We start from the raw sequence: 20,413 nt of genomic DNA on the forward strand, positions 1-20,413 counted from the left end.
ACATCCAAGGGTTAACGTTCCATCGCGCAGGACACCGAACGGTGCGATGCATACAATCAGTCGGTCCTCTTCCAGCATAAAAGAAGGTAAGTGAGCTGAAGGAGATCAGGAAGAGAAAGAAGAAATGGCGAGCAATCAGGGCCGTCTATTCTCATCACTAATCAAGCTATCTGCTCCCAAATTGGTTCTTCCCTACGCGAGATCTGAATCGGTAACTCTCTCCGGTTCGCACTCGGCGAGGCGACTCATCTGCTCTTCGACTCAGATTCAACAAGAAGATCAAGTTAACCCTAAAAAGCTTGAAGAACAGGAATCAGAAATCAAAGAGAAGATGCAAAACGAAAAGGACAACGACAACGAAGACGAAGATGAAGATGACGACTTTGATATGAACAAAGAGACCGGTGAGATTGGAGGACCTAGAGGTCCCGAGCCCACTCGTTACGGCGATTGGGAGCGAAACGGTCGGTGCTCTGATTTCTAAGTACTTTTTGATTGATTGATTGTTTGGTTGTTATTATTTATATTGAAATCTTGATGGATTTAGGAACTTGAAATGTGATGTTAGGTTTATATTTTGGTTGAGTGTAATGATCAAATTAATGAATAAAAATGATTGATTGAATCAATCAATTATATTCTTGTTACTTTTTTTGCGGTATTGATTGTTTATAGTTATTACTAGTAAAATTGTCCGAGTTGTTGATGATTCATGTTCTTAATTTTGTTATATCACTATGTGGTGCCCCATCTTGATGTTAATTGTTGGATTTTAGAGAGAACTTGACGAGTGTCAAGTGATAATTTAAAGGATGTGGAGCATTGCTCCATCACAAGCAAATAACCTCTTCGGGGTGAGGGGAGGGGAAAATATTGAGGGTAACGGTGACATTATTTTACATGGTGTCATCGGTCAATAAAAAAGGCTGCAAATGAAGTTAGATGGACAAGTCTCGTCTTTCTTTAACTCAATAATATTGTGGTCTCTATCATAAAATAAAATTATTTATTGAATAGTGATACAATCACGTAATCTGTTATATCCAATATTTACTCGGGAGGGAGAGGGTGGCCTGGATGCCATGGCCTCCCTTGATTTTTGAAAATCCTATATATAGTATAGTGCAAAGGACCTACTCTCCTAGGTTATAACCAATGATATTTCTCCTTACCACCTTCATCTTGAAATATTTTTTCTTATATAATATAATGTGAAGACTTTACAACTCACTTGAGAACCTCCACAGCATTATAACCGTTAATCAATTAAATTTACAATTCATGTATTGCCCTATATAAATTTTAATGAAAGTTTTTTGTGTGTGTAGGCTGTGATATATAGAATTTGATATCTTTGTCTTTGTATTTTAAAAGGTAAAATTGTGTTGTTGTTTTACAAAACTTTTAAATCAATGCTCCATTTCTATAAATAGGACAAAAGGAGTGAGAACAATTCACAATGATTATAGCCCTAGAACTCTCACTTATGGTTTGTGTTTGGATATTTCATTAAATATATATTATTCTAGTGGAGATTTCTTCCTTTTTCTATTCGATACGATTATACATTTTATTTTCATATCACAATTTCTTCTGATAAAATTTTGAGTTTTTATTTTAAATATTTATTATGGCTTCGGGGATTGTTCACTCTTCACTTAAAAGGCATTTTTTTTTTGGATTGACACTGGGATGTCCGGATCAAAGCTCGACTAATTCCCAGGGATGTACAACCCTCAGCAAGGAGTTTCCCGCAAGTGTACCACGATTAATTCAAGGGTTTTCCTCCAGTCCGATGAACCTAAGGAATTGTTAGCACCTAAAAGGTTTCAATCTGTGAACCTTGGAGGGAGCACACCCCCAAGACCCAAGGTCTTGCCACTAGGCCAATCTCTTGAGGTTTCACTTAAAAGGCATTTTGCTATCAATGTACACTTAATTTGAGCCCATAAAATAAACTTTTCGACAATTTCTTTTCCTATTGTATTTATGAATGTTTGTTTTCATTTACAAATCATGTATTTTGTGTGAAACTTTTCTATTGAATTTTCATTGGCCCCCCTTCAGGATGAAATCTTGACTTCACCCTTGACAAGTAGGGTGTGGTTGTTAAGGGTAACCCTAACAACCACTACAAGAAAAGTGAGATTTAATGGCGTTTTTTAAATGCCGTCTTTTTTAATATTTAACGACGTCTGATAAACGTCACAATTTTTAAAAAATAAAATGGTACCGTTTTGATAGAAGAAGGCGTTTAAAACGCCTTTGAATGTCTTAACTCTCCCACGCTCTCTCTCTCTCATTTCAAATGTCTTATTTTGAGCCTGAGGACCCAAAACATTCCCTTACTCTCTCACTCACGCTCTGGGTCTCGCTCTCTTTCTCTCTCTCAACCCTCTCTAAGCCCTAATTTCTCTTAACCGATCGAATCAACCTTCTTCAGCCCTGTTTGATACAATCTCAGAGCGATTGGTGATTTTTCTCAGATCCAATCTCAGAGCGATTGGTGATTCATCTCAGATCCAATCTCAGAGCGATTGGCGATTTCGATTTCGAGATTTCGAAGCTCCACCACCTCCACTATCTGCACCGGCGAGGGGAGCGAGCACCATCGTCTACTAAGGGGAGCACCACTGTCTCTCTCTCAGTTTCGTATTCTCTCTCTCTCTCTCTCAAGCTCTTCATTCCCGTCGAGTTTGGTCAGATAACGAAAGATCTCAACGTTTCGATTGAATGTGCAGAGAAGTTTCCCATGGTTACGAAAGATACGTATGTGTTTTCTTTCCTTTACTTTGATGGAAAATGGATCTAGAAAAAATCGGTGAGTTTCTTGCATTTCAAGTTGATGACGTTGAGAGTTTTAGCGCGCGCGCGCGAGAGAGAGAGAGAGAGAGAGAGAGAGAGAGAGAGAGAGATGACTCCTTCCTGATTCCCATTAGGGCTTTGGCGATGCATTGATTAAAGCCTCGATCATCATCGTTTTTACATTTATTGGTAATTATTCCCAGAATATTTAAAAATAATAATTTATTTTCTATATTTTTAGACTTGTGCTTGGGTTTACAATTAGTGTTTTAAAGGATTTTTTAGAAAAGAAGGAAAGAAAAGAAAAAAAAAAAAAAAACCTGATAAATCTAGTTGTAGTGATAGACAAATTTTCTTCTAAAAAAATTATGGAAACCAGTTTGAGACTTGGAAATGGTTTCATCAAGAAATACTGTTACTACTACTAATAGTAGTCATATTGTTAATCTATTTCTTTGCCTTTTTCTTGCTGAAGTTGGCTTCTGTTTTTCTTCTAAGGTGTGTAATTGGGCTGTGTTGTGATGTTTCATGAGCTTGGTGGATACTCTGATGAAAATTTCAAGTTCTTTCCCTTATCTCTTTAAAATTATATGCAGGTGTATGTAGTCTATAGATGGTCATGACCGGGATGAAATTTTGTTGCAGAACCACCAAATGCTTACTGCTATTCATAAAGGAAGGTCAGCCCAGTGCTCTTTTCTTCCCTTCTTGAATTGTAAATAAATGTTTTCACACTCAAATTTTGTTGCTCTTGCATTCTTCTTCTTTATCTTCAAATGGCTTTGTTGAATGCTAGATTTATTTATAAGATGATATCGAACAGTATTGGCTGATATACTCTTACCCCAACTTTAATATGCCCTTATCTGATCCACATCAAATTCTAGTCATTTTCAAGGTTGAAATACAAATTGGTGTTGGTAGGTAATATTGGTTGTGTTGATCGCATTGTGTTCTATTGATGACTATGTTGTGATACAATGTTGAACAAGCCAGAGCATCTCATATATACAGCTACAGACATGGTTTCAGAGGCTTTGCAGCCAAGATGACAGAGGACCAAGCTTCCCAACTAGCCGGTACATATTGATGAAACTAGTACTATAACAATTTCTCATCATTTGATTAATTCATATCCATGACTCTCAAATTGTTTTTGTATTGAAAAAATGGAAACAGAGATGCCGGGAGTGATGTCGTCAAGGTTTTAAAAAGCGGCCGCAACCGTTACGTAACGCCGTTACGTAACGGTTTTGGCGGTTACCGCCACCCGTTACGGCCGCTTTTGCAGTGTGATTGAGATTCACAGGTGTGTTGGCTGTAGCGGCTACTGTAGTAGTCGTAGCGGTGCCGTAACAGTCGTAACGGCCTGTTAAGCACCGTTACGTAACGGTTCCAAACTGTTTCTTTCGAAAAAATACAAAAAAAAACTGAAAATAGGAGAAGAGGGATAGAGAGAAGAGGGAAGATAAAGAGAGAAAATGGAGGAGCAAGAGATAGAGAGAGAGAAGAGGGAAGATAAAGAGAGAAAATGGAAGAGCAAGAGATAGAGAGAGAGAAGAGGGAAGATGAAGAACATGTTATTGATTTGTGTGTGTCTATATATATATTGTTTGAAAATAATAATAATAATAATAATAAGTGTGGTTACTATCTATTTGGCTTTGTTAAAATATGTATATATATATATATATATATATATATATATTTAGGCTCTTATTTATTCTCTTACTTTTGTCATTGTTTATCTTATATATAATAGTTAGTGATTGATTTTTTGTATAATATAAAATCATTAATTATTAAAATAAAATGTAAAAAACTCAGTTTATAGTGATTTAAAAATATGAAATATATTGGATCATACTTAAAAAATTACAAAAATTGATCAATATTTATTTTTAACCCAATAAATATGATCATGGAAAAAAAATATGCGTATCTATAAGTTTTTTTCAAATTGTGCAAAAAATAAAAAAATTCACGGTTCCGGTTACCGCAACAGTTACACTACGGCCTTTACACCCCGCAACCGCAACCGCGTCACCGCCACCGTTACGGTGACCGCAACCGCTTTTCAGAACTTTGGATGTCGGTGTTTAGGAATATCAGGTATCATGTTTTTACAATTACTGAGTACTTAAGGTTGGGTATCATGTTATGGTCATATGCACCGCCTCTTAATTTGATGAGATATCAATAGCATCCCGACATGCTGCCACTTCTTTTTTTCTTTTTTTTTTGCAATGGATTTCTCTTTTACTGGTTTAAAGATAAAATATGAACATTTGATGGAATAACAACTAGGGTTGATAGGTTAAGCCACGAGACAAAAGTTCTATTGATTGTCAACTAGGAATAACAAGTATGGTCAGTAAAACCTTTTGAGACAAAAGTTCCATTGATGATTGTTGGTGGAAAGGTCATGCTATGATGTGATGACAGTTTTTTTCAGTTTTTGTTTTGTTTCTTTACTATTTATTTTTTTGTGGAATTTTTTCCCTTGCTTTTTTATTTGTAGGATTATGATTCCTCTTATATTGAATTGAGTTGGGTTGTCATGTGAATTTACTTGGATTTGTAGGATGGCAAGCTGGTGCAAGAAATGTGTATATTTAAAACCATAATTGGAAAAATTGGCAGCAGATTACTGTCCGAGGTTAGATTGAATTTTTGTTTATAACCATCTGAGATCTAATTTTATTGTGCTGGTTATCAAAAGCTTGTGTGAGCTTTATGCAAGAAAGCGTGTTATTACTTGCCTTTTCACTCTTTTTATTTAAGTAGTTGTAATATATCAGTACTTTATCATTAGGGGTGATGAAAAGGTAGTTTTTCTGTAGAACTGCCACGTGCATTCTTTCTCTTGGCGTATTTAATTCGTCCATTAAGACTTTGATGTATAGCATTAAAATTTTTCAAATCTCACTTGGTGTGAATAATGTTCCACACAAATTTGTGGTTCGTGCAGGAGTCACTATAAGTCACTCAACTTTACAAATAATTTACATGCTATTGGTTTTTGTTTTGCCTCGTTATTTCATGCTATTACATGTGCTCGTTTGTATTAGGGCTGTCTAAAATAATAAATTTGATGTGATTCTCTTGTTGCCTCCCAAATTAATAGATAATTTTGTAATATAATTTGATCTTCCTTATGTTTTTAATGCTTAATCTTGCATCTCCAAGAACACTCATACAAAGAATGTGAATGAGTCTACACTTCCAATCGAAGATAAGTATTTGATTGTCTTAAAGCATTAGTTTCTCAATCTTATTCTTCACTTCTTTCATGTTCAAATGTGAGAAAAAATATGATTATGGAAGTGTGAGATTATCAGAATTCAGCAACAAAACTGGGAATTGGAGAATTGAGGATGCAATGGATTGGCATGCTAAATTATATGCTCTTTGTAACATTTTAAGTCGTTGATGTTGTACATTGACATTTCATTGTTCTTATGTTTTGTCTTGCTTCTTTATATCTGACAGAGTGAATGTCACAGAGGGAGAAGAAAGAATTTTGATGACTAGATTGCACACTGTTGCTGACATTTTCTACGTTGGGTGTGGATCAATTTTGGGATGGAAATACGTAAGAGCATGAGGCAGAGTTCTTAAGATTATGGTTTGCACGTGTTTAGTTGAATTGACTGTGGTGTTTAATTACTTTACGTTTTTATTTTCAGGAGACTGCCCATGAAAAGAGCCAAAAGTACAAGGAAGGAAAATCTGTCCTTGAGCAGTTAGTAGATAATTGTTTTGATGAGTCGAAGAAAGAGATATTTGCTATGAAACCAATCTTGGAATAAAAACATAAATAAAATAAAAAAGAAAAATAAGTTGAGGAAATTAGAAAAGCGTATTTTGACAACACAACTTCAAGTATGAAATAGTGTTTTCAAAATATAGTTTTGAAGAGTTTTACAACAAGTTAATTGAGTTTTACGATAAGTATTAAATTACACTTATGGTTTTATCATAGTTGTTAACTTCTATTGAGCTGTGAAATTACTTTCCAATTCCAATTCCAGTATGGTATTCTAGCAGCTTTAACTTCACATCTTAATATCGACGAATGGTCTCCAGCAAGAAAAGGTTAGTTCTATTCTTCACTTCACGGCTTTACTCGCTTGAAATCGATTGTTTTTGCGTCCTTGAAATGTCTCTTGCTCTTTGCACTTGTTTGTGGTTTGTTTACCGAAATTGAAACTGCGAATTTTTGTGTTTAGTTGTTAAAATTTCAGCTTAATTTGTTGGGATCTGGTATAGATAATATTGCCGTACTCAAGATACTGTAATGGCAGCTCTGATAATTCTAGCTTGAAATTAGGATTTGAGTATGTAGAAAAACCGGTATGATGGAGTTGTGGAAATGGAAATTATAGATCAAATTGAGTGAGAACATTGGGCTTGGAAGTACCGGTAAAGCGATATTACATTGTTTACAACTCTTTTCAAAATTTTTATTTTTTGTTTGTTTGTTTGTTTTTGGAGCTCTATTTGTTTAACATTTACTATACAGTACTTCTGCTTTTAATATTTAATGACTCAATGCACTATTGATTGTGATACCAATATAGATTTCATATCAGATCCCTGTTCTGTATAAGATTGGAGAGAAGTGAAGATATAATAGATTTTACGCAGGATATAATTGTTATTCTGGTCTCAGGCTCTTAAGGGCGAAAAGAGATAAATTAATATTAAGCGAAGTCTATAAATTGAATAGAATGTTTTGTGGGACGTAATAGGTACTAATATAAATTGCAGCATGAAAAGAGAGAAAATAAAGTATGTTTAGAACCTGTACGTAGCACATTTGTTATAATTTCTTCTAAAAAGCTCTTCCATGCCTTTGCTTTATGGAGAAATCTGCACAACTTTGATATTGTGCATTAGAGTAGATTTTTTTGTTATGCCATGTTTCATTTCAGCTTGGCTTGTGTTATTCTTTGCCTGACTAGAATTGAAGGCTTCTAGGTCATTCTACACCGACTAAATTCTTAGAAGAAGCTATTATTAATCCAGCTTAATAATATTAATAATTTCTTTAATTGAACTATTTATTCTAATAATATTAATAATTTCCATAACTTATATTAATGTGAACCCAGCTCAATATTCAACAAGAACCATATAGAATTAATTCCTACAGAAGAGAAGGGTACAATGAGACCGAGACAGTGCAACTTCTGAGCCGAACCCACATGCAATGTTCATTGAGACCCGGGCAATTCGTTAATGAGAGTGAAAACTCAATGCTTCATGTGGTTTCACCCTCATCAAACTATCAAGTCTGTATTGAAACCCATTTCATCAGTTGGGTATAACTGGGTTAATTAATTAGACCGGCTAATAAATTGTTTTAATCGTGTAGTTGTAGGTTCAGTATCCTAGCAGCAGCAGCAATGGAGGTCAGATTGGAGCCACCACCGGAGGCAATCACCTCTCCTTGTCAATGAGCAACAATCAGCAAAGGCCATTCATCAATCCTCCACAACTATTTGCAACTGCTGTAGCATCATCAGGATTCCCACAGCAGATAACAACCCGACCCAAAATTGGCTACACCAGAAAAATGGATTTTACTCTCTGATGAGACCCTCTTGACCCAACCTTTTGTTTTTTAAATCTTTATTTAACAAGGCCTTAGGAGTTTGTAAGAACTAGCCTATCACCCGTGCTATGCACAAGATAATTATTAATATTTATATTTGTTTTAAATTTTTTTAATATATAAATTATATTTTTTAAGATTTTTTATAAGAATAATTTAACAATCTTATCACTAATCATAGTGTATGTGAGAAGTTGAAAAGAGTACTGCAGTAACTATGCACGAGTTGTATCTATAATTATTTGTATGAGAGGATTTAAATGCTGATCAGGGAATTTTGACCAAATCAATACATGCAGGCATGTGAAAAGACATGTGGATTGAAAAAAATTAATAAATGCTGATCAGGGGATTTTGACCAAATTAATAAATGTTGAGGTTTTTTTTTTCTTTTAAATATAAAATTTAGAAAATTAAGATTGAGATATTGGAACTCCTACAAAACTTAAGGGTTAGAAATCCCACTTTTCTTAATATATATTAGCATATCACCCGTGCTATGCACGGGTTGTGTTTCACCACTTTGTCTTCTTATTTTTTTTTAAATGTTTTTTTTCTTTTTTTATATTTTATTAAAATTTAATATTTTGATAATAATCATATGTGTTGGATTTTTTAAGGAATTCATAAGTGTTGGACTTTTCAAGGAAATTTTTTTTATGCTTGTTCTTAATGTATTAAAATGTTATTATGAGGGATAATAATCATATGTGTTGGATTTTTTAAGGAATTCATGCATACTTCACAATTATTTCTATATATGTGAATTGTGATTTTTAAATATTTATTTTTTTTTAAATGTCTTCTTTTTTTTTTTCTTTTCTATATTATATTAAAGTGTAATATTTTGATAATAATCATATGTGTTGGACTTTTCAAGAAATTTTTTTTATGATTGTTCTTAATGCATTAAATTATTATTATGAGGGATAATAATTATATGTGTTGGGACTTTTCAAAGAATTCATGTGTGTTGGACTTTTCAAGGAATTTTTTTTATGCTTGTTCTTAATGCATTAAAGTGTTATTATGAGGGTAAGGCTTGGAGGTTGGGAGAAGTTAATAAATGCTAAGGTTTTTTTATAAAAAAAAAAAATCAAAAAATCAGGAAATTTAGATTGAGATATTAGAGCTCCTACAAGGCTTGGAGGTTAAAAACTCCTTTTTGCTTAATATATAGTATAGATGTAAAGATTAATGCTTTGAGCTTAAATTTTTTCGTTTATGTGTTTCTAAAACCGTATATATCTATTATTATTTAGGCTGCCCTCTTATTTATTACTACATCAATAGGCCTTGTTCATGTTATATTAAAAAAAAAAGGATATCATGGCGTTTTTGAAAACGCCACCTAAACTCTAATGCTAACGGTAAGTTTTTTAAAAAAGATGCGACGACGTTTTGAAAACGTCGCTAAAATCATAGTGATGTCATAGTATCATTTGTGGGATATTTGGCGGCGTTTTTAAAAACGACGCCTATAGTAATATGATGACGTTTTCCAAACGTCATGAAGCTATAGCGACGGCCGCATTGTCGACGTTTAGCATTAAACGTCACGAAAAGAATTAACGACGTTTTTAATACCTATAGCGGCATTTTTTAAACGCCGCTAAAAGTAGATTTTCCAGCAGTGAACTCCACCACAAGAACAATCCTTATTCTTCTTATTGTGGAGATATCCATAACATCACCTGTCCCTTTTGACTAAAATCTAACCCACACGACAACTGTGGAATTAAGTATTTGGAACTTGAGTGCCAGAACAATCAGACAGTACTATACTTGTTGTCTGGTAAATACTACGTGCAGGCTATCAACTACAGCAGCACCATATCAGTCTGGTGGATGTGGGAATACAAAGGAATAATTGCTCCACCCTTCCTCTTCATTCTCTAACTCCTGACAACTTTACTAATACATTAGATTACAATATTAAGGATTCAATAGTAGTGTTTTTTATGTTAAAAAATAAATTAGTAGTGTTCTTGAGTTGTTGTTGCTGCTGATTTTGATCATTGTTACCATTACAACAACAATTTACACAAAAGAGGATAAGAACAAGAACGTGAGCATGAACAAGGAGAGGCATGTAACTAGCAAAGAACAACCTTTGATTTGTATTGGTTTGGCGACAAGAGTAGACCGGAGATAGTATAACAAATGTTGACCAGGCTTACAATACCGTTCCCACTTTGGCTCATAACAACTTTTAACATGTTCAATTTTTAATTTTAAATTTTTTTTAATATATTTTACGTTATGAACTCTGTGGTTATATTAGAACATCTCTAGCAAGGATAGTCAAAATAATTATTCAAAATTGCACTATACTATTTTAGCTAATCATTTTTTTAATATACAGTCCAACAAGGCTATCTACTTTAACTATCTTCTATTAAAATATTTTTATACTTTAACTACCTTCTTTCCCATATATATATATATATATATATATAAACTAACTTCAGGTGTTAATTTAAGCCCATATGATGTTTGGAGTGAAAAAAATATGCTTAATCAGGTGAAAATACAGCACATATGATGTTTGGAGTGAAAAAAATATGCTTAATCAGGTGTTAATTTCAGCCCAAAATATCACCTAAACAGCCCATTATAATAGCAACCGAAGCAGTCTAGCCTAAAAGGGGGCCGGACGTCCAGGTGGACATCTGGCCAGACGACCGGCCAAGGTTTTTGGCCCAACTTTACCACCCAAAACAAAACTCAGGATGCAAAAACAAATAAAAAATTGAAGGCCCATGAACAGCACCTCGCTTGTCCTGGCAAGGTATTGTAGCTCACAACCATTTCAGCGATGCTTGAGCGAGTTTGTTGGAGCAGTCTTTCACCCTTCCACGCTCGCTTCTTTGGCTAAAAAGGGAGAATGGTTATACTGTTGGAGATGCTCTTATGAATGATGAGTTGTAAATGTTACGTTGTAATAAGAAATGTTACAACATTAATTTTGTTAGGTTTTATTCTTGGCAATCCCGTTTGACAAAACTTCTTTCAGTTGTATTTGTTTTTGCACTTTTATTTCAGTGAGGCTATGAGTTTTTAGATGCGAATCCAACTCGAATTGTGCCTTTCAGAGAAGCTTATGATGCTAATGCTTTCAAGATTGCCACTTCGCTGATTATGACGTGGATTGAGCTGCCCGGTTAGCTCACGGGGGTCCAGGGGGCGGCACCCTCGAAGAAAAATGCAAAAATGCATTCCAAGTTGCTTGTCCGCTCGAGCGGAGAATCTCTGGTTCCAGCAGTTTTGGTCGCCTGTAAAAGTACTGAGCCGTGTGATTTCGCGCTCGAGCGGGTTCTCTAGCGCTCGAGTGGACCTCTGTTTTGTCACACGCATATTTTGCTGAAGCCGCTCGAGCGGGCTGTTGGGCGCTCGAGCGGTGATCGCAAACACAGTTTCTTGGATTTCTATAAGGCATTGGTTTTCTTCCAAAACTAGGATTACTTTGGTTTTCTATAAGTAGATGGTTTTCTCCCAATACTTGAACAAGTCCTCCAGATCTTCTTTTTGGATTCTTAGGTTTATATCTGGGGATATTTTGCTAGTTTTCTTTGATGTTTTGATTGAGTATTCAACTCATGGTTGAAGAAGCATACATCAAAGGTTTGTTTGTTGATTCTACACTAAAGAGAGTGTTGTTCTTCGGTGGATTCTGAAGAATTCGAGCCTGAAACTTTGGTGGATTCCGGAGTGGCTCATCGTCAAGACAATTCCGAGGTGAAGACGGGGTTGGAAGAGACACATAGAGGTTGGTTCAATTCGGGCGTGGATTCGCTAGGTAATTGAGAGTATACCTGTGTAATTTCTTTATATCTTCTTAGTAGATTGTTTTGTAGCTGTTGCCCGTGGTTTTTTTTTATCACAATTGGAGGTGTTCAATTGTGATTTTTTCACGTAAAATCGTTGTGTCGATTTGTCTTGATTGTTTGATTGAGATTGTTATATACTGTTTAAAATTGATACATAATCACAAATCAACATCTAGGGAATTTCTAGATTTTTCAATTGGTATTACAGCGGGTTGCTCGTTTGTTTTTTAAAACTTTTGAGTCAGATCTTGTTTGATTTGTGATAATGGATTCAATTCGTGAGGGAAACTCTATGGTTCGACCACCCCTACTTGACGGATCTAATTATTCTTTTTGGAAAGCTCGGATGAGATCGTTTTTAAAATTTATTGATGAAAGAGTTTGGCAATCTGTCATGTATGGATGGACTGAACCAACAATTACCGTTGATAGAGTAACTTTTCCCAAACCAATTGAAAAGTGGGACACAATTGATTACCAAAATAGTAGTTGGAATAGTAAAGCTATCAATTCTCTCTTTTGCGCTGTCACACCTGAAGAGTTTAGTCGTATTTGTAATTGTGAAGTCACAAAAGAGGCTTGGGATATCTTAAAACTATTCATGAGGGCACTCCTTCGGTGAAATGCTCAAAACTTCAAAGGCTCACATCTAGTTTCGAAAACCTTTCAATGAAAGATAGTGAGACCTTTGATGAATTTTATACGAAGTTGAGTGACATTGTTAATTCCAGCTTCAATTTAGGTGAAAAAATACCAGAATCCAAAGTTGTGGAAAAATTTTTGAGATCCTTGCCCGATCGGTTCCAACCAAAAGTTACAGCTATTGAGGAGGCTCAAGATGTTGACAACCTCAAGCTGGATCAGTTGGTTGGAAATCTCCAAACTTATGAGGCACATAGGAATTTCAAAAAGAAACAAAAAGATATTGCTTTTAGTAGTGCTCATAGAGTTGGAAAGGATTCTGATGAGGATTGTGAGATAGATTCCAAGATTACCGCTGCTTTTGTTAAACAATTTAAAAAATCTTTTTTGAAAAAGAATCCTAATCTTTTGGAATCTACTCATACTCATAAATCCAAAGGCAAAGATAAACTCAAAATTAATTCTATAGCCAAGAAGGAGAAATGAAAGATACAAGGGAACTCTGAAAGAGTCCAATGCTATGAATGCCAAGGATTTGGCCACTTTGCTCAAGAATGCCCCACTCGGTTGAGGAAGAAAAAAGCCCTCGCCATCACTTGGGATGATGAATCAGAATCTGATGAAGATGAAAGTGACAACGAAGATCAAGGCGAAGAGGGACATAAACAATTCCTTGCTTTCATGGCGGCTTCTGAAACTGAAGGACGAACAGAGTATCCGAAGAGGTCGGTTGAGAATGCCACTGATGATGAATCTTCGGAAAGTGATGATGCAGAGCTTGAGCAAGCTTATGAAAAGTTGTATAAGGAGTCTCTTAACTTATCCAAATTGAATTACAAACTCACTACGAAACTCAAAGCATATGAAAGTGAGAATGTCAAATTAAAGAAAGAGATTTCTGAGGCTAGGAATGATGCCCTTAAGATTTTTAATGATCGACAAGCTCTTTGTGCAAAACTCTTGACTTGTGACACAGAGAGGAATGAGCTACAACAAATCTATGCAACATATGAAGAAAAGATTGAAACTCTCGAGATGTCTCAACTTGCCTTGGAAGAACTAATCATCAAGAAAGAAGAAGAACTCAAGTGTGCTATGACTACCATTGGTCTTTGGAACAAAGGTTCAAAGACTTTGGACAATATTATTGGGTCTCAACAAATTTGTTCTGACAAGAGTGGCATTGGCTTTGGTGGTAAGAAAGAGCAAAAATAGAGTGCTTCCACATCTCATGATACAAGAACTCAAGGAAAGAGAGAACAAAAAATTCAACATAAGGATAGACTTCTCAAACTTCCTAGAGTTGGTAAGGTAAAAGAAAAGAAGGTACACCCTATTTTTATTTGTCATCATTGTGGTATGCATGGTCATATTCGTCCTTATTGTTATAAGTTGCATGGGAGAGTGTATTTGCCTAGACCTAAAAATAGGATGTTGGAAACCAAGTCGAGACGGGTTCCCATTGAAAGAAAAGGGAACCAAAACATCAAGACACCACCCAAGAACCGCAATGTTCACAACTTTGTTCATACTAAAGTAGTTTGGGTCAGAAAACTTGACTTGTGTTAATTTGTTTTGTCATTTTAGTTTTTGGGTTTCTGTGTGTTTTTTGTTTTGTTATTACATGGGTGCTTGTTCATTTTTTTGTCTTGCTTTATTAAAAAAAAAAAATCCCAAAAAGATTTTCTTAGTATGGTTTTGCAAGCTTGAAATTTTTGAGTGGTCCTTGGTGCATATTGGAATTGATAAGAATATCCATTACCTGTTAATATGTGTGTGCTTTATGTGGTCATTACTCATCTTGGAGTGTATGTTTTTTGATTAGTATGTCTTATTCTGTACACACTGTTGGATTAGCAGTGTGGATTAGCAAATATCGGAGTCTTTCGTCTTAGTGATTATTTTTTTTCTATGGACTTCTGTCATTGATCTTTTGCATTTGTAGAGGAATTGACCTATACTAGCATATCATGGGTGATGTTGAGTCTCTTAACCACCTTCCATCTTTTTGCACCTCCACGGCTTTCCCCTCAATTCTTTGCAGTCTAGCCATGAGAAAAAGGCTACCTCACAGTCACCAACCAGGCCATCCTTATTATATCCATGCTTCTTTGGTTCGGTTTCCATACTCTCGAGCATGTTAGTCGCCAATGAGTGTGAAAAAGAAAAAGAAAAAGAAAAAGAAAAAGAAAGAGAAGAAGAAAAAATATGCAAAAGAAAGAAAAAAAAGTGCAAAAAAAGAAAAGAAAAGAAAAGATTCATTGATTGAGGGGGAGCCTCCGCCTTTACTCACCAAATACCCCTTGATTCCTAGTGGTTTGACTTTCCTTTATTGTGCTTAGATTCTCTTGTCGGAAGTCCAGCTTTCATATCACTACTAGGATTGAATCTAGTGTTTGTCGAACTCCAAGAGTCACACACACACTTTTATCATGGGATCTATGCTTTTCACATAATGCATCACTTTCTTTCATGAGGAATCTTCTACAGACTGTGCACATTGTGTTTACTAGTAATTGTGCTTCTTGGATCGTCTTGTGTGTTCTAAGGTACAAATCTGAGATTTCTTGCTTGCTCCACCATATTATTTTTTGTCTTTTTCTTCTTGTTCACTGTTTTCAGTGTTTGTGGTTGCTTTTAGTGAGAGGGAGTTTGGTTCATCTTGATTTGGGTTGGTAAGGGAGTTTGGTTTTTCATCGCAAGAGTTGTTTAACATGAACACTTTGATATGTTTGGTAAGGGAGATTGGCTATATGTTTTGCATGTTGCAATGCACTGTTTGCTTATTATTTCCTTCTTGTATGTTCCTGGTATTTACATCGTCATATCATTGTTTGTGTGGTTTATGATCTTGCTTTTCTTGTTTGAGAGTTGTTGTTCATGAGTCTCAGTTTTCATCTATTCATGTTTTCCATCTCTATTCATGTTTTCTATCTCATGTTTCAAGATAATCGTGTCATATGCCTATTGCTTTTTAATATACTCTTGTGGGACTAATAGTTGTTTTGGAGATTGTGGCACTAATAACTGTTTTGCAGATCATGACCTTGAGAAAGAAGTTGGCTTTTGTAGGCTGTAATGGGTTGGGGTGTTTAGGATTTTATTTGTTAGGTGTGTTTTGTCACGGCATTGCCAAAGGGGGAGATTGTTAGGTTTTATTCTTGGCAATCCAGTTTGACAAAACTTCTTTCAGTTGTATTTGTTTTCGCACTTTTATTTCAGTGAGGCTATGAGTTTTTAGATGCGAATCCAACCCGAATTGTGCCTTTCAGAGAAGTTTGTGATGCTAATGCTTTCAAGATTGCCACTTCGCTGATTATGACGGGGATCGAGCTGCCCGGTCAATTCGCGGGGGTCTAGGGGGCAGCGCCCCTTGGCGGGTCCGGGGCAGCGCCCAGGCGGGGTCAAGGGGCAGCGCCCCCGAAACAAAATGCAAAAATTCATTCCAAGTTGCCTGTCCGCTCGAGCGGACATTACCCTGCTCGAGCGGAGAATCTCTGGTTCCAGCAGTTTTGGTCACCTGTAAAAGTACTAAGCTGTGTGATTACGCGCTCGAGCGGGTTCTCTAGCGCTCGAGCGGACCTCTGTTTTGTCACACGCATATTTTGCTGAAGCCGCTCGAGCGGGCTATTGGGCGCTCGAGCGGAGATCGCGAACACAGTTTCTTGGATTTCTATAAGGAATTGGTTTTCTTCCAAAACTAGGATTACTTTGGTTTTCTACAAGTAGATGGTTTTCTCCCAATACTTGAACAAGTCCTCAAGATCTTCTTTTTGGATTCTAAAGTTTATATCTGGGGATATTTTGCTAGTTTTCTTTGATGTTTTGATTGAGTATTCAACTCATGGTTTAAGAAGCATACATCAAAGGTTTGTTTGTTGATTCTACACAAAAGAGAGAGTTGTTCTTCGGTGGATTCTGAAGAATTCGAGCCCGTAGCTTTGGCGGATTCCGGAGTGGCTCATCGTCAAGACAATTCCGAGGTGAAGACGGGGTTGAAAGAGACACATAGAGGTTGGTTCAATTCGGGCGTGGATTCACTAGGTAATTGAGAGTATACCTGTGTAATTCCTTTATATCTTCTTAGTGGATTGTTTTGTGGCTGTTGTCCGTGGTTTTTTTTTATCACAATTGGAGGTGTCCAATTGTGGTTTTTTTCACGTAAAATCGTTGTGTCGATTTGTCTTGATTGTTTGATTGGGATTGTTATATACTGTTTAAAATTGATACATAATCACAAATCAACATCTAGGGGATTTCTAGATTTTTCAAATTTGATAAAAAAAAAATTATAAAAAAAAGTTATGAATATTATAATAAAGTGCATATAGTATATATAATTTGGTTTTTCTTTATGAATTTTTATTAATTTTGTCTATGTATACACGTTAGAAAATTGACAAAGATTCCAAAATCGTTAATTTTAAATTTTAATCTCTAATTTAGATGGAAGAATCAAATTAAAACCTTAAAAAATTGATTAGTGTCCCAACATTGATTATTTTTAACCTCCAGTTTAGACGAAATGACTAAATTAAATTTAGACTTAAACTATATGAACCAAATTATTTAAATTAAAATTATAAGAATTAAAGTAAAATTTGAGTCAAACCATAGCAGTGAAAAGTGTAATTAACTCATAATTTTTAACAATGTACAGTGCAATAACTTCCAAAACTTTTTTATCCAAAATTTTTTGGGTAGTGCTATTATATGCCAAAAGTTAGACTCTATTTACATTCAAATGATATAACAGTGTATTTAAATATTTAAAGTAACTCTTTCTCTTTTATATGTTCTCAAATCATCAACTAATCATCTCATTTTAGAACATAGATTTATAAATCATTTTCGTAATTCCCCTAGCTGCTGCCGGCCACATTTTCGTCAAACATTTGTCCACTGACTTTATGACGATGATGACAATGCCAAAATATAAAATCAAAATTCAACTTCTTACACACTACTGTAGACGTCCCCGAACGCTCCGGGAGGGAAATCCCGTTCCGTTCATTTGGGGTCACTACAGCTCAGGATTCTCAAATTGTCACGGTTCTAAATCTGAACCAAAGAGTCCAAATCCGGCAAATCGTTTTGAGAAAACAAATTTTTTAAAGAAGTGCCAAACATGGACTGCTTTGCCAGATACAGAGTCGCCACCTAAATATTTTATTTTGGAAAATGTAGGAAACCCTGACTCGTTGCCTAAGGCCACGTGTCCGTCATCACCAAAGTTGCCTCGGCTCGGGAACTTGGGTACGATTGGGGAAGGTCACTTCGTGAGCACCCCCGCTCGCCCGATCAAAGATCGGCCTCTACTAACCACGATATCAAGTTTTGAAAACATTGTGTGTTCTTATTCCGGTTATTAGCCTAGATTTACTATGTGATGCACACAGCATACAAGTATAGACTGGATCGCTTGAATCGGAACAAAACATTTCATGTTTGTTTTCGAAAGATGGTTTGATGGTGCTACCCGCAAGTTGGCTAAGACGTGGATTTGCCACCCTCGAGTGGGCTTTAGAAAACATGATTTTGCCACTATCTAGTGGGCTTAAAACTCACAGTCAATGATTTGTTCCAATTCAAATAACCCAACCTTCACCCACAGGCATTCAGGCAGTTATATCACATAAGCAATTAGCCTCATGGCAAGCATGCTATCATGGCAGTCACTCACACGCATGCAAGGATGCTAAAGCATAAAACTTACCGAGTACTCCAAGCCAAAACAAAAGCTAATTAGAAATCCATGCATGATCCTAATTATACAGAAATGCCTAATGCAACACATGCAAAAGTGCAACTATAGCAGGCTCGGCTATTCTAAACATGGCATGTGAGATGCAACAGCTAACAAGTATTCAACTTTGAAATTGAAATACAAATGCAGTTAGTATGATGCGTCGAGCCCAGTGCATGCAATACAGATGAATGAATGCAAACATGCTATCATACGGTATGCTAATTGAAACATGCCCTAATCTAACCATCATAAGCTGATAAATAAAAGGGAGAAAGACGTGGGGTTGGAAGACATACATCACACACACGCACACTTATTACAGTTATGCCCTCACACAGAGGGTCCGAATAAATATACAGTCCCAAATAAATAATTACAGTCCCGGATAAATACAAAATCCTAATTAAATTACAAATTTAACTAAGAAAACTGTAAACTAGCATGCAAGCTAGGGACTGCCTCGGATCCGCTCCGGATGATGAATGATGCATGCTCGGGTTGCCTTGCACGGAAATCCACTGGGATGCCCCAATTAGCCTCTGTTTCACAATTATTCTTGGAAAGCGCGCCAAGCTCCGGAAGGTTGCTAATTCTTGATTTGCTGCAACAGAGAGCAGGAGAGGGGCATAGCAATGTATTTTCACAGATATATGCATGCCTCGATCCTCGTGCCACCAATCACGCATATCGATGCATGATGGCCGAGGAGTTGAATTGTGCAACTCAATATAGAATGAATGCACATAAAAACTGAACTAAAACCTAACTCCATCATGGATAATCCGGAGTGTCGGTGACTGGGAAATTGAGACACGTTCTGTCACTCGGAGTACGAAACGTACCTCGTTTCCCGTGCTCGGGCTAACTCCTATCCCAAACACAATGCAATATGTATGATATGCATGAAATGCAACTAAGATACAACCTAACATGCAACATGCTATGAGATGGCATACACGATGCACAAGATAACATGGCATACACAATGCGCTAACATACAACCTAGCATACGCAATGCTATGAAATGAAATGACATACACAATGCATAATGGACTTATACCAACATGAGTGGACCTCAGCCACACTCACATAAGAGGCCATGAGATGAAAATGAGACACTCAAAATGCGTGCACACATGCACGAAAACCGAGGACCGACCCTAAGGCACCAAATGTCACTCTAACAAGACATGGCAAGGCATGAAATATGATATGCGAACATGCAAATTTTAGAACTAAAATATGACCCGAAATAGCCCCAAATCATGACAATATAGCACCCGATGCATGAAATGGTCCCGAAATGCAAGATTAAGCACATGAAATGACTTGTAGCTACATCAAGCATGCATTATTTGATCATGACATGTGAAGACAGATTCAAGGCAGCCCCAAAACAAGCATATTTATAGTTCTAAGCAGGGTCAAACAGCGAATGCAAATGGGGCTAAACTAGCATGCGAAAATGGCCCCGAAAGCAAGCTAATGAAGCAAGTCACAGCTGCAGGCCTCAAACAGATGAGGGCCCTTCAACAATGTTGAAGAGAGGCCCAAAATATGATATTTTACAGTTCTGAAAAGAGCCCAAAAACAAACACAGGTATGGCTAAGCTCTCATGCAAGGAATGGGCCAAAAGATGGACAAAGAAGCAAGTGAAGGTTTCTGGCCTCAAACACAAGAGGGTCCTTCAACAAAGTTGAAGAGGGACCCAAAACATGGCATTTTACAGTTGGTGGCCAGACCCAAAACAGCATATATACAAGCCA

General features: G+C 36.2%; 1 protein-coding gene across 5 annotated transcripts; it reads left to right on the plus strand.

Annotated features, from left to right (window-relative positions):
• Positions 1-71: 71 nt before the first annotated feature.
• On the plus strand, positions 72-8,506 carry LOC114288698 (succinate dehydrogenase assembly factor). Of its 5 annotated transcripts, none has more exons than XM_082882096.1 (6): positions 72-464; positions 3,402-3,485; positions 3,787-3,884; positions 5,390-5,464; positions 6,298-6,400; positions 6,495-8,506. In XM_082882096.1, the coding sequence occupies exons 1-2, from the start codon at positions 125-127 to the stop codon at positions 3,416-3,418; spliced, it is 357 nt and encodes a 118-aa protein (XP_082738222.1). In that variant the 5' UTR covers positions 72-124; the 3' UTR covers positions 3,419-3,485; positions 3,787-3,884; positions 5,390-5,464; positions 6,298-6,400; positions 6,495-8,506. The 5 variants fall into 5 exon arrangements, with proteins under 5 accessions (XP_082738222.1, XP_082738223.1, XP_082738225.1 ...); XM_082882097.1 differs by having other exon boundaries at positions 6,312-6,400; XM_082882099.1 differs by having other exon boundaries at positions 3,802-3,884.
• The last annotated feature ends 11,907 nt before the right edge of the window (positions 8,507-20,413 follow it).

The sequence above is a fragment of the Camellia sinensis genome, chromosome 8 (genome assembly GCF_055761805.1).
Source record: "Camellia sinensis isolate YWXY chromosome 8, ASM5576180v1, whole genome shotgun sequence".
In the NCBI taxonomy this organism is placed as follows: domain Eukaryota; kingdom Viridiplantae; phylum Streptophyta; class Magnoliopsida; order Ericales; family Theaceae; genus Camellia; species Camellia sinensis.